A 13,783-nucleotide genomic window follows, 5' to 3' on the forward strand; every position below is an offset into this window, starting at 1 on the left:
TGTGTTTGCTTGGGTTCTCTTTGTCTATTTCCAGGACTTTCGCTGATGTTTCGAGTAATTTTTATGCAGAAGTGTAGTAGATTCAACATGTAAAGCTGATGTGATTCAGTTTATACATATATATATATATATATGTCCATCAGTTGTGTTGGTATCACAGCTTGTGTAACTGTCCGCGCTGGACACGAAGCTAAATCTGGCACAAAGAATCCGAAAGCAGAGGTTTTGTTTTGCTGATGTGGGCTCAGTGACCACAGCTTTCATAAGGACGCTTCACTGGAGGTTCAGAGCCAAGCAGGAGTCAGAGGGAGACAAACAAGCTCCAGGGTTCATTCTGGGAGAAGCACACGGACGCTTCAACGCCGCCAACCTCCCGTGCATGCAGCCGGTATGAAGACTCGTACAGTAGTCAGACGGAGGGAGAGTTTAGGATTACACAAAAAAGAAAAAATGTTCCAGACGTGTGAAGGTTTACACAACACCGGGCGAGGAGACAACAGCTTTTATAAGAACGGGGCTCAGCCAAACCCGACCTGGCTGTAATTGTTGGTGCTTCTGTCCTCCTGAATGTGAGAGGAGGTTTGGTCACAGGGAGGAGGAATATTTTTATCTCGCTGGTGTGAGATCTGTCACGTCCACAAATGCGTGGATGTGACATTTTCTTCAGTTTTCCTCCAGCGGCTCAACGTGTTGAATGTCCTGGACGAATGGGACTTAAAGATGTTAAGAAGTAAATAGCAGGATGGAGTCAGATATTTGTGTTTATGCGACACAAAATCATCAGGCGCTGCAGAACGTTATTAGAAATACAACAGAAGAAGAAGACATTTTGTCCTCCTCCATGTTGGTGTCCAGAGAGAATGGGTTTATTCCACCACTTCTTTTTAATGTTCGCTAGCTGCTCATTAATCCTCACAGCTAAACTAGCGCTGAGCTAAGAGACGGAGCCTCCGTCCCGGGCTGTTCTTAGCCGACCAGGAGGGCGGCTGGTTTCTGATTCCACTACTGTAAATCAAGGTTAAAGGTTGAACCACTGAACACAGGGACCAATGAAAGGAGCTAAAACATCTCAGGGGTCAGCTGTTGTTCTTTGTAGATATTTTTTATTGAGTCTGGATTCTATTAGCTTCTGTTACAGCAACTTTACGGGGAAACAAGGACACGAGTGGTTCTGAGCCGTGGATGCATCGACGGTCTGGTTTCAGAGGCTCAGATGATAATCTCTGACTGCACTCATCACCAGGACTCGTCACCAGGACTCATCGGGTTTTGTTGGATCTTTTTAAATTTCTTTAAATACACATTAAAATGAATCCACCACATTTTATAAAAGAGATAAACAACGCAACGTTTCATAAAGAGCGCCACACTAGACCTGTCAATCTAAGTCTCCTGTACACTGTAGGCCCGCCCCTATCGCTGCTGAGCCAATCACGAGGCTGCATATTCTCCAGGTGAAATCCCAGAGGCACGCCGCAGTGTTAGCATAAGAGAAGCTAATGGTGCAGCTTGCACCATTTCCTTTTTAAGTTGCACATTTTCCACCTCAGCAAAACCTGAAATATGTTGAAATATGTTTTAACACATTATCTTAGTTTTCCTTTAATCCAGAAACAGTTTCTGCTGCATCACTGATTTGTTGGCCTCCAATAAACAAAAGTAATCATCCCTCCATCGTCTGGGACCGATGACTGGTGCATCATGGGATCTGAGCTTCACATGCTTTGGCTTCACTTTAGAGGAGCTGTCATGGCGTCCACTTTTCCTACAGGCGAGATTTTTAAGAGTTGGTGGAGACCAAACTGGAGCTTAGCGGGATTGAACGTTGGGTTATGGATTATGGAGTTTTCTTCAAGATTGTGGTCGATTAGGGCGACAAGACGTCCTCTTTTTGAGACTTAAACCTTTGAAACTATTTCAAACTTGTCTGGGATTATCTTGTCTGAAGCTTCTGAAGCTTGATGGCAGTTTGGAGCGTCCACACTTTTATCCCGTGGATCCTCTGTGTTGTGTTCAAGGACCATGAACACTGTACTTTGACACATGATTGCGTTTAAGTGCAGTCACGTGCGTCACGTGTCTAAGTTCCTGAGTGCAGGTGTGACATTCATCAGCATCACTGCTTCGAGTCTTAAACACCTTTTTACAGGCAGCGCTGGGGATCGCTCATCATCCAAACACTTTGTTTCACGTGTTTTCTCTCTGAAGCATATTTATGTGAGATGCTAACTAGCCTGTAAGCTACGTGTTTTCTCCCTTTGTCCTCCACACACACTGTAAACGTGATGATGATGATGATGAAGGCTGTGCTATTGTGTCTGTTTCCATGGCTCTTTATGTGTCCTGTGTGCAGGAGGCCCCTGCAGGTGGCCGGCCCTCATTATGAAGCTGTTTTTAAACGCTCCGATCGGGGGTCGACACCTGCTTCTCATTGGAAGCAGCAGCTCCTGCTGCCTGGTCGTCATGAAAGGGAAGTGCCGAGCGCTGCGATAAAGTCAGCCTTACTTTGATCTTTACACAAACGTCGTAAAAACGAGAACAGCTCTTGTTCAGCTGGATCGCTTTTTCCTTCTGCGCTGGAGGAATCGCTTAAAGCTGGTACACGTGTTGCTACAATGGTGGCGTTGTTACCTGTGCAAGTTTCTACTGCAACACAAACCCTGATGGAAGCTGGTGTGGCTTTACATTTAGTTCAGCAGCTATGATGTATTAAACGTCGCACACCAAGTATAAATATAGAAAATCACTTAAAGATAAACCAAACTTTAACTTCATACAGGTGCAGAAATTCTAAGTATTTAACATATGACTGGTGATAAACAGCTCAGATCAACATATAAAAGAATAATAAAACAAATCATTGAAACTACGTGTGTTACAACACGTCAAGGCCTGAATCCAGTAAAACAGTGATTCATAAATGACAAAAACAAAACAAAAAAAAACAGGCCTGAATGTTTCCAGACCTGGTCCTGGTCCTGGTCCTGGTCCTGGTCCTGGTCCTGGTCCTGGTTCAGTGACTGAATGACTGGAAATAAGGAGTAAAGGAAAAGGCAGCAGCCGAGTGCTGACGCCAACAGCTGCAGTTCCTCCAACGGCCACTAGAGAAACTCTTGAGGAATTGACCGTTTGTCGGCCTCTTGGTTGGTGGATGCGCCAACGATCAGAAGACTCACAGGACATCGTCCAGTCCCTGACTTCCTGTGTTACTGTTGCTAGGTTACACAAACACCAATGATCCACGTCCATAGAAACAGGTTTAAAACTAGTTAGTGTTAAAACTTTTAACTTCAAGAACTGGAAAACATACATTTGAGTTTTTGGGACTCTATGGGTATGAAATAACTAAACACAACTCTAGCTATTTCACCGTCTAGACGCTACTGTTACAGGTTTTTCTGTGGAACTAGAAACACAGGATGTGGTCAGTGATTCATCATTTCTGACACAGTGCTAAATGAACTTTATTCCAGCATCTGTCAGAATTATGTTCACTGAGATTATTACTGGATTTATGGACAGAACACACAATGATTTTCTGTAGAATTCTGCCCTTTTCTTGGAAATGTGACGCTGAAGTGTTTTGCTGATGTTTTCGTTCATTCAATTCAATATGTGAATGTGAAAAATCTGAAATGTGAAGCATCAATTGTCTCCAAGGAAAAGCAGGAAGTGAGTCTGGTTCGGTCGCCTCCTCGTCTCTGAGGCACGTGATTGGATGAAAGAAGGTTCTAGAGAATCAATAAAACTAATGTAATATTTACCCTGAGGTCCGGTTTCCTCTGCTGATCTGGATGCAGATGATAACAGCTGATTACCCACAGATCAGATCAGAGCAGCTGATAGTTTGCAGATGCTGCAGCTGTTCCTTCAGGGGACAATGAACAGGTTCATTACAGAGCAGTGGAAACAAAATGAGTCCAGAGTCTGAACATTTAGCAACAAGAACAACAAACTGTGAAACAACAGGGTCACGGCAGCTTCTCAGTTTTAAATCATCATCGTTTAAACTCATGTGACAGAGAAGTGTCTCCAACTCTGCAGCTGTGCTAAGTCTGTTAGCTTCTTCTAGCTCCTTGGTTCGTTGTAGCTTCGCTCGTTAAACGTAACCAGCAGCAGAGGAAATCAAACCGAATTAAAAAACTAAAGAAGATTCATGTGGTGACGTCCCGTTCAGACCTCGTTAGTCCTTTTAGTGATGAGCATTTTAACAGACGGAGCAAATAAACAAGAAACTAATTATTGAATTTTGCACATATATATTTAATCTTAAAACAACAAATGATTTCTTATAAGTCAATGTGGTCGTTGTGTGTCGGTGGTCTGCTCGTACAGCTGCTCCTGAGCTGTAAGAAAATAATTAAACGCATGTTTAAAGCAGCTGGAAATATAGTTTTTTATTCCCCTCATTAACTTCTCATCTTAGTGTAACACGTGTTTGGGTCTGGTCTGCACGGTCAGTCAGTGACGTGTTGTTTCTTACGCTTATGTTTAGCTCAAATTAATGACTTTTATGAATAAATATAATATATGATATAATATAGTCTGATGGTTTTATCGTCCGACGAGGCCAAGAAGCTGCAAACACTTTACTGTAGCTGTGCCCCGGCCATGTTGTGTCTCTGTGGGTGGTGTGTGTGTGTGTGTGTGTGTGTGTGTGTGTGTGTGTGTGTGTGTGTGTGTGTGTGTGTTTTACAGTGAGAAAAGGAAACTTCTCAGCTGGTTAAGTGCCTTAATTTTCAGCCTTTTCTGAAGCATCCTGAGCCCCAGCGGGAAACAACGGCTCCTTTTTTCCAGTAAAACCAAACAAAAAGCATCTTGAGTCGTATGGAAAACAACAACAACAGCAGCAGCAGCAGCAGCCGAGGGTCTGTTCGCCCCCGAAACCTGCTCCACACCCACAGGAAACCACACGCCACCCTACAACAAACACTAAGTTTAACCTGTGGACCCTCCAGAGCCTGAAGTCAGAGCTGAGTTAAACAGAGAGAAGCTCTGACCACAGACATAATGTGACTGACTGAGGACAGTTATGAAACCAGAGCATCTCTCTAATTACACCTCGTCCTGAGGAAAGGAGACAATGAAACTGGATTTTAGGAGGAAAGGGGCTGGTTTTAGGTTCAGCTTGAGTTTTTAAAACTCAGTAACCTTCTTCCCTGACCCCTTCCTTCCTTCCTTCCTTCCTTCCTTCCTTCCTTCCTTCCTTCCTTCCATCAGCGTTTAATCTCCACCTGGAATCACTCTGACATCTGACATTAATCTGGTTTCAGTCGCGTCACATCTCAAGACGTCTGACTTTGAAACTTTCTGTCACTAAGCAGCCGCTTCATCTGGTTCCTGATCTCCAGCTGCAGCTTTGGTTTGGCGGCAGCGTGAACTGTAATTGTGTGCAGCCTCGGTTAAAAAAAAAAAATGTGTTCAGGGGACAATGTGTGAAACCACTGGTTCAATCCTGCATCTGTTCAGGTGTAAAAGTGAGGACAGTAAGTTCTGGTTCAGACTAATCCGTCTGATTTTGTTTTAGTTTTTCCCCTCAGCAGAAAAATGATTCCAGAGAAACTGAACAGGGACAAATCCTGAAGAAAATCAAACTGTTACGAGGACGACTGTGTCCGTGGGGGTTCTTGAAGACTAACTCGTCACCGGGCTGAGTTTCAGGTGGACACCACCCACAGATGTTCCTATTTAAAGCCCCACTCTCCTCCAGTCTCTGAGAACTCAACACTCGGATGAAACGGAAACGCGTCCACTTGTTTCAGCTTTGTGTTTGGTTTGGTTTTTGTTTTTCGGATAAATCATGACCTGGAAGACTTGAGAACCTCCACAGAGACCAAATCACAGCCTCAGCTACAAATTAGATCTGATTAAAAGAGTGGGGGTCACACCTAACGCCACATTCAGCTTTCACGAACACTCCTCCTCCTCCTCCTCCTCCTCTCAGCAGCAGTAGGAGCAGCTGAGCTCCAACAGTTCAGAGGAACTCTTCAGATGAGCAGCTGTGCGCTCACAAGGAGAAAGTAGAGTGATTGTAGAGTGATTGTCCAGCTCATTAGAGACATAATAATTTATTGAAACCATGAAGGAGCTGTCTTTTGACGCTTTGCTGCTCTCTTTTGCGCATTTATGTTTCCTCTGCACTTTCCTGGATGGGGCTCGCGCTCAGGAGGCTGCCGCTGGTGAGGAGGATGCGCTCCGGCGGGGGTTGACATGGCAACATAACGGGCAGGTTTTCAGCATCCTGAGCCGCGGCTCTCAGTACAGGCCGTCGGCGAGGAGGCAAACCGGCCGTCACCCCGTGGTGGTCCTCAGCAGCCCCAACGACACGGCCCCCGCCGCGCCCCGGGGCTCCCCGCGGGTCCCGGCCTCCAGCGGCTCCGCGCAATTACGCGCCATGACGCGCCAGCAGCAGCAGCCTCTGTCCGGCGCTGACGGCGAGTCTGCTCCGGTCAGACGGGAGGACATGATGGTCGGAGATGATCCCTACGATCCGTACAAATCTTCCAACTACAACCCCTATTACAACTACTACAACTCCTACTACAGACCGAGACCTCCGGTTCAGCCTCGGCACGGATATGGCACCAGCTTCCACCAGAACGGTACGAAAACGTTTGTTTGTTTGTTTTTACATGATTTCACTTCATTTTCAGGAAAATAACTTAAAAATCAAACACATGAGATCAAAAATGGTTGAAACGTAATGAAAACACTGAATCTGTTCCTTATATTTATCTGATTAGTTGAATTTATTTAGTCTGAATTTATAGTTTATTCTCCATCAAGCTGGGAAAATGGTCTAAATGTTTATTACCCCGGAGCTCAAAGCCATAAATGATCTATTGATCTATTAAAAACTAAATTAAAGTTAAGACAAATGTTTCAGTGTAGGATGATATTTTGGAAAGGTGAACCAGAGCTTCCTGGTTTTGCTTTAAATCTTTGTGGTGTTTGTGAGGTAGAAGCTGGAGGCCACAGCTCTGAGCCTCTGAGGTCATCGTCATGAACGATTCAAAGTTCAGCTCAGGGCGAAGGCGTCTGTTTTTCCGTGGCTCTGATGCCAGATCTCTGTCACAAACAAGGCTGTGATCTAACGAGCATCTGAATCAGTTCCCGTCATAGGAAGTCGTTTAAGTTCCTTGGCACAGCTGGTTGAACCCGAAGACTCAGAAACATGTTGCAGAAAGTAAAATGGACCTGAATCCTAACTCTGAATCCCCTGTGTCCTCGTGGCAGGTCTCCCTGATCTGGTTCCTGATCCCTACTACATCCAGATCGCCACCTACGTCCAGAGGTTGCCCATGTACAACCTGCGCTGTGCTGCTGAGGAGAACTGTCTCGCCACGTAAGAAAACTCTCCAACCAGCCACAGTCGTTTAGTTGGAAACTAATTCACCTCCACGTCTTCTCAGATGACGTGTGTGACGACAATCAGCCAGTGCTGGTAGATCTTTGCAGTCAGTTCTCAATGGAGAGAGACTTTGAGCCACAAAATAATTGTGGGTGTAAAAAGTTTGTCTGGGTTTCAGGAGGTTTCTGCTTATTTTTATCAGGTTTATTCAGATCTAACTTCACTGTTGTGACTTTTCTTCAGCCGCTGGGAAACGAGATAAATCTACTGGTTTCAGTAGCTCCGCTAACAACAACCATCACTGGCTTTGAATCTCATCCAGTTTATTTTTTAGACCGAACTAAAACTCCTCCTTATGGCTCATTGGGTTGTTTACCAGCAACACAAGTTAAACGTGAAACCTGTAACTGCAGCGCCCCCTGGTGTGTGGAGGCCACTTCACAGTCTGCATCATAAACATGCCAACATCACGACTAGAGGTTATAAAACAGTGCATTTGCAATCTACTTCCAATTAAACTTGAAAGTTTTCACTTTTATATTTTCCCCAAAAAGTTATTATTAAAGTCTCTCTTCAGCTTTACTCTCTTGTCATATCTCATGAGATATTATAAGACATCAATTGCAGGAAAGTAAAATCAGAAGCAGAAAAGGCTTCGATATCTGATGCATTAGAGGTAGAAAGTGGCTTTTAACAATGTGATTAACTCCGTTTTAACTCTTGTGTCTTCGCCTCGTCTCTTCCTGTAGTACTGCGAGTTACGCTCACGATTACGACACCAGAGTTTTGCTGAGGTTTCCTCAGAGGGTGAAGAACCAGGGAACGGCCGACTTCCTGCCCAGCAAACCTCGATACGCCTGGGAGTGGCACAGCTGTCACAAGTAGGTGTCTGACATTACCCTGCTTTACTGATTCGTTTCGTAAGGCCACTGTATCTGCTGCTTCATGCTTGATCATTATCACACATTACTAAAGGTCTCCAGGTAAAACTAGTCTCATGTGAATAAGGCTGAACATGCATTAAACAGGGGACTCTGTACATTTGCCTGTAGCACAAGGCATCGAGAATCCTGAATGTTGGTCCATCCATCCACCCCGACCTCCTCATCTTTATAATTTTAACAGAAGTTAGAAGAAAGCTGTGTTTAGCCACCTGAGTGTTATCCTGGATTCAGTGGAAAGTGTTATAGTGATGGAGAATGAAGCCTAAAACAAGCAAAAAACAGAACAAGGCAAATACAACAGGCCCCAAAATGGAACCTTGAGGAACTCCACAAGTGACAGAGACACTTGACCGGGATATTTTAATGCTGAATTTGCTTTTACTTTGGATTTTTTTAACTTAAAGATGACAATTTCCTGAGTGTTCTGAAACTGCAGAATTTTTCCTTTATTGTGTTGTTCAGTCACTTCCACAGCATGGACGAGTTCAGCCTGTACGAGTTACTGGACGCCCAAACTCAGAGACAGGTGGCCGAGGGCCACAAGGCCAGCTTCTGCCTGGAGGACACTTCCTGTGACCCGGGATATTATCGCCGCTTCGCCTGCACCTCCCACACTCAGGTATAAAAGCAAAGCGGATTCATCTAAACTAGTTTTATCCAAAACCTGAAATTTGAATCTGATTTTTTATTTATTTTTTTGCTCTGTGTTCAGGGTTTGAGTCCAGGCTGCTACGACACCTACAACGCCGACATCGACTGTCAGTGGATCGACATCACCGATGTCTCTCCTGGAAAATACATCCTCAAGGTCCGTGTATAAAAATATCCCGATGTTGTGTATGTGCAGAAAAGAAGAAATGCACCACGTCATCTTACATGAATAAAATTTGATTAAAAAAAAACAAACAAAAAAACAGCAGTAACCAGGAAATCCCTCAGATATTTAAATGAAACGATTAATGTTGTGAGTCTTTGTTAGAGATGCAGATAAGTCAGGTCTGTGCGACTCTGATCATCGTGTGATGTGTTGCTGCAGGTGACGGTAAACCCAAGGCAGCAGGTTCCAGAGTCCAACTTCAACAACAACATCGTTCGCTGTGACGTCCAGTACACCGGCACCTCTGCACACGTCTCTGGATGCTCCATGTCCAGGTGAGAAAGATCCAGACTTACGTGGCGCTGGTCTGAGATATGCATGTCTCAGGTTAAACTTCTTTAAACTTCATTCTGCAGAAACCGTTGCACTTCTTTTTGTGTTGTCAGAACAGTTTTTGTTGAAAAAAAAAATGGAAGAAATGGATGATTCATAACAGACTGGAGAGATGTTAGGACCTTATCCTAACGATGTTTAATCCGTCTACTCTCTTCTGTTACAATGGACACCAAGTGGTTCATGTTTTCATCTTTACTTTTGATATTTCGTGCTTCATTTTCTTACTAAACAGGCAGGAAAAAGCTATGGATTAGCATTTATTTAAAACAACAACAACAAAAAAAACAATGAACGGTAAAGTATAAAAACCATGTGACCAAGTACCGTCCAAATACCAGGAAGTGGTTTTGCTCTATTCATTTTGTCGAGGGTGCGTCAGGAGGTGGTCAGTGACATCTATATTTCTACTGTATATTATATTTTCATTCCATCTCTTTTTGCAATAGTCAACTCAGGGGCTGCAGCCACTTTATGTATATTTGTCATGTGCAATGTCATGTTTTTCTTTTTTAGTCTCGTGGTGACATTGGTCCCATGTGAATAAGGCTTAAGTTACATTAAATAAACATTCTCTCTAAAAATGACCCGTCCATCTGCCCCTACCTCCTCCCCAGACACGTCTTGTAGTTCTGCCTCAGTCTCCTGGACGGGAAGTTTTTAGCCTCTTCAGTGGGAGATTTGTTAGAAGATTACACAGACGTAACCTCATCTAAATAATTTGCAATTATCACAATTTTATTTTATTTTATTTTAAACCATCTGTTGAAATGCATTCTGGGATACGTCGCTGTACCAAGTTACCTCCTGATGCATCCTTTTTCCAGTGATTATTGGCTTTTCCTTAGAATAAACAATTACAGGTATTTGAATAAATACAAATCTATATATTATGTGTCTGTCTGTTATGAATCAGCCATTTTTTAAAATAAAAAACAGCAACGAAGCCTATCAACCAAGGTAATATCAGATAAATCCCATTTCATCAGCAGGTGTCCTTGTTTTAATGTGCACTCAGTTCAAATTCAACCTAGAATTGGAACCAAATATCACCTGTCAGTGATCAATATCTTTGTTTTTCCTGTTTCTTCTTGCAGCTACTGAGGAGAATCCTCAGATATGAGCCTGTAGAAGGACACAGGAGCTGAAATGACAGACTTGAAGAATTCATCATTAACAGGTGGAAGCAGGAAACAAATCCTGACACATGTTTAACGTCACTGCTGCAGGTGAGTTAATAACGGAGGAAGAGTTGGATTTCTCTACACGAGTACTGTACGTCCATCCTGAGAGACTTTAACTTCCATACGACTACATTTACCTGAAGCTGGAGTTTTTTTCCTTTTTTCTTTTTTTTTTTTTGCAGATTTTTTTAAATTAATCATAACACTTTCACCATCGGGCTGTTAGATAAAAGATGGAGTTTGTAGATTTTTATGTATTTTCTTTTATCTTTGGTTTAATAATACAGATGGGGATTAGGGCCGCTGTAAAAGAAAATTACTTTTATCATAATTTTGACCAGAAAGGCAGTTTGATTGAGAAACAAGAAGTCTGACTCCAAGAATAGAGACTTTCAAACTTTTCAGAAGTCTGAGTGTTCTGGTGATTGAGTTTCAGTTTTATTGAATCTAAAAAATAAAATGAGACTTAAATTAACTCAGACTTCTGACGGTTTTTGTCAAAACTCAGACAAAAATAGTAAAAATTGCGACTTTCTTCCCTCAAAATTAAAAAATGATGCAGGTTATCAAGAGAAAAAGTCTGAACTCTGATTCAGTTGTTTTTATACTAATTCTGAAAAGTAAAATCAGAATTCAGTTTGTTCAGATTTCTGATGATTTTTCTCAAAATTCTGACAAAAAGTAAAAGGTGTCACTTTTTCCCTCATTATTCAAAATTTACTCAGGGAAAAATTCTGAAATGTAGCTTTATGACTTTTCCTCAGGATTCCGACTTCCTAAATTTGATCAAAATTTTGAGAAAAACAACTATGAAATCTGAGGAAAAATGTAAAATATAAAAAGTCAGAAAGTCCTCATGACTTTTCTCAGATTTCACAGATTTCTACCTTGACTTTGAGATTTAGGACTTGATGCTTGTCATCTTTAAAAGTGCAAACTCTGACTTTTTCTCAGAAATCCTAGAAATCTTTTTTATCAAAGACCTAATTTTCTGACTTTTTCTCAGAATTTTAACTTGAGTTTGACTTTTTCTTCTCAAAATTCTCAAAAGACTTTGAGGGGTAAAAGTCAAAAAGTCTGTGGATATTGACTTTTTTCAGGTGTTGAACTTTTTCTCAGAATTTTAAGAAAAAAAGTCTGGATAAAACTTAAGAGATAAAACGTCAGAAAGTCCTTATGACTTTTTCCAACTTTTTCCTCAGATTTCTCAGATTTCTGACTTGACTTTGAGATTCCTGACTGGATTATTGCCATCTATAAAAGTCCAAACTATGAAATTTTCTCAGAAATTTTCTCTTTTTTTGTCAGAATTCTGAGAAAAATGTATGACGTAAAAAGTCAGAGTCCACATCCCTTTTTCAGGTTTCTGACTTTTTCTCAGATATTTCAGAATTCTAACTTGACTTTGAAATTTCTGACTTGCAGCCTATTAAAGTCCAAATTCAGACTTTTTGTCAGATTTTTTTCCAGTGGCCCTTATCCTCTTCCTTATAATTACTATTTTCCAGATGCTCAGGAAGTTTTACCATCATTATTTCATGACAGCGAGTCATCTTGAGTTTTTAATGTTTTCTGATCTAAGCTAACAAAACCTCTTCTTCTTCACTAATGACTTAACGAAGAGAAACATTTATGTATCTGCATGTTCTCTGTACATTTATACACGTCTTTTATATAAAAAACAATTAAATGGAATGCAGTCGTTTTCCATTGAGTGTTGATTTAAACCGTTTGAGTCACTGATCTGACTTCACTGGTGCTGTAGAGTAGACGTTTGGTTTCTGGTGCTAAGTGTGAAGTATTTCTGTTGTATAGAGTGTGAATAGAGCTCATGTTATCATCCCGCTTCACTGCTTCATATCACATTAATAAAGTTTGCTTCAGTGTGATCTCACTTGTGACTGAAACTTTTCAATGCAGTCGATGTTTTCGTGAACATTTTAGGTTCTTCAGGTGATTTTAATAGTGAATAAAAGTCAAAGACAACACGTCTCCTGGGTTTTCTTCTTGTTTTTACTTGAGGGTTCAGGCTGAAATGAAGCCGTTCACATCTAGTAAAATAGAAGTTCGTATTTATTTAGTCTTTTCAAATAAAAAATGTCTTTTAGCTTCTTTGTCTCTAGAGATTTTTCACAGTTTGTAAAAAGGAAACGTATCAAGTGGAGCTTTAGGAAATAAAAGAATCTTCTTCACGACTCTGCCTTTTTATTTACTGAACGATCATTTCATAATTAAGGAGAATAATTAATAAAAAGCGGCCTCACTATGAAGCCTGACATCCTGCAGGATTTTTCATGAAGAATTCTGAAAAAATGCAAACTTACCTCATGTGGCAAAACTAAGCTTTGGACGACCCCCAGAAAAGGAAAGAAATAAAAGAACTGTCCATGATAAAAGCTCAAAACGTGGACGGGTTGCATGCATGTTACGCCTCGGCTCAAAGGCTGCGGCATTAGGTGGAGATGGACGTCAGAGTTACAAAAATACAAGGCAAAAAGACACAACAGGTGATACTCTGCAGCTGGAAACTGGAAACACAGCTCAACCCAAACCTCCTCGGGATAATTAAGTCCATTCAACTTTTTAAAACTCTGGGATCCACAGGTAAGAGTGCATGTGGAGAATGAAGCCATCCTCTTTCTGTTCCCTGGAGCTGATCTGTTCCTTTTCTTTAGCTCGGTCTCTTCTTCAGCCACTAGATGTCCTGGTTGAGTTCTGAACTGATCCGAGCCTCATGTAGAAACCAGTGGTTTTTCTCTCTGACACTCTTCACGTTGTCTGACCAAAGCTATGAAGTAAATAAACAAGACGTTACAGGTGAAGAAAACATTTAGTGTATTTATTTATTTGCATCATAATACAGAGACAATAAGACAAACATAGATTTTTTTAAAAAAGGGGCTTATTCAAGGAACCTCCCCCACCAAAAGAAAAAAAAGTCTTATTGTAACTGAAATAATTAGTGTAATATTGGGAGTAAGTGTTTGGGTAAAATTAATATGTATAAATATATAAATATATATAAAAGGAGGCTTATGAGTCTTGCTGTATTACAATGGGCTTCAGACTGGAATTAAAATTAATTAACATTTGT

General features: G+C 41.5%; 1 protein-coding gene across 1 annotated transcript; it reads left to right on the forward strand.

Moving 5' to 3' along the window:
• Window positions 1-5,981: 5,981 nt before the first annotated feature.
• Window positions 5,982-12,677, forward strand: LOC125012806 (protein-lysine 6-oxidase-like). The gene is made up of 7 exons (XM_047592957.1): window positions 5,982-6,602; window positions 7,237-7,345; window positions 8,101-8,232; window positions 8,758-8,914; window positions 9,008-9,103; window positions 9,332-9,447; window positions 10,603-12,677. Exons 1-7 carry the CDS (start codon window positions 6,080-6,082, stop codon window positions 10,607-10,609), a joined length of 1,140 nt encoding a protein of 379 aa, XP_047448913.1. The 5' UTR covers window positions 5,982-6,079; the 3' UTR covers window positions 10,610-12,677.
• Window positions 12,678-13,783: the final 1,106 nt, after the last annotated feature.

This window comes from Mugil cephalus, chromosome 8 (genome assembly GCF_022458985.1).
Source record: "Mugil cephalus isolate CIBA_MC_2020 chromosome 8, CIBA_Mcephalus_1.1, whole genome shotgun sequence".
Lineage (NCBI taxonomy): Eukaryota > Metazoa > Chordata > Actinopteri > Mugiliformes > Mugilidae > Mugil > Mugil cephalus.

What these genes read in the sequence shown, in the direction of transcription:
- LOC125012806 (XM_047592957.1), top strand. Translation starts at nt 6,080, where the DNA reads ATGAAGGAGCTGTCTTTTGACGCTTTGCTGCTCTCTTTTGCGCATTTA. An exon ending in GAGTGGCACAGCTGTCACAA is followed by an intron (nt 8,233 to 8,757) that starts GTAGGTGTCTGA and finishes TGTGTTGTTCAG; the next exon opens with TCACTTCCACAGCATGGACG. An exon ending in CCTGCACCTCCCACACTCAG is followed by an intron (nt 8,915 to 9,007) that starts GTATAAAAGCAA and finishes CTCTGTGTTCAG; the next exon opens with GGTTTGAGTCCAGGCTGCTA.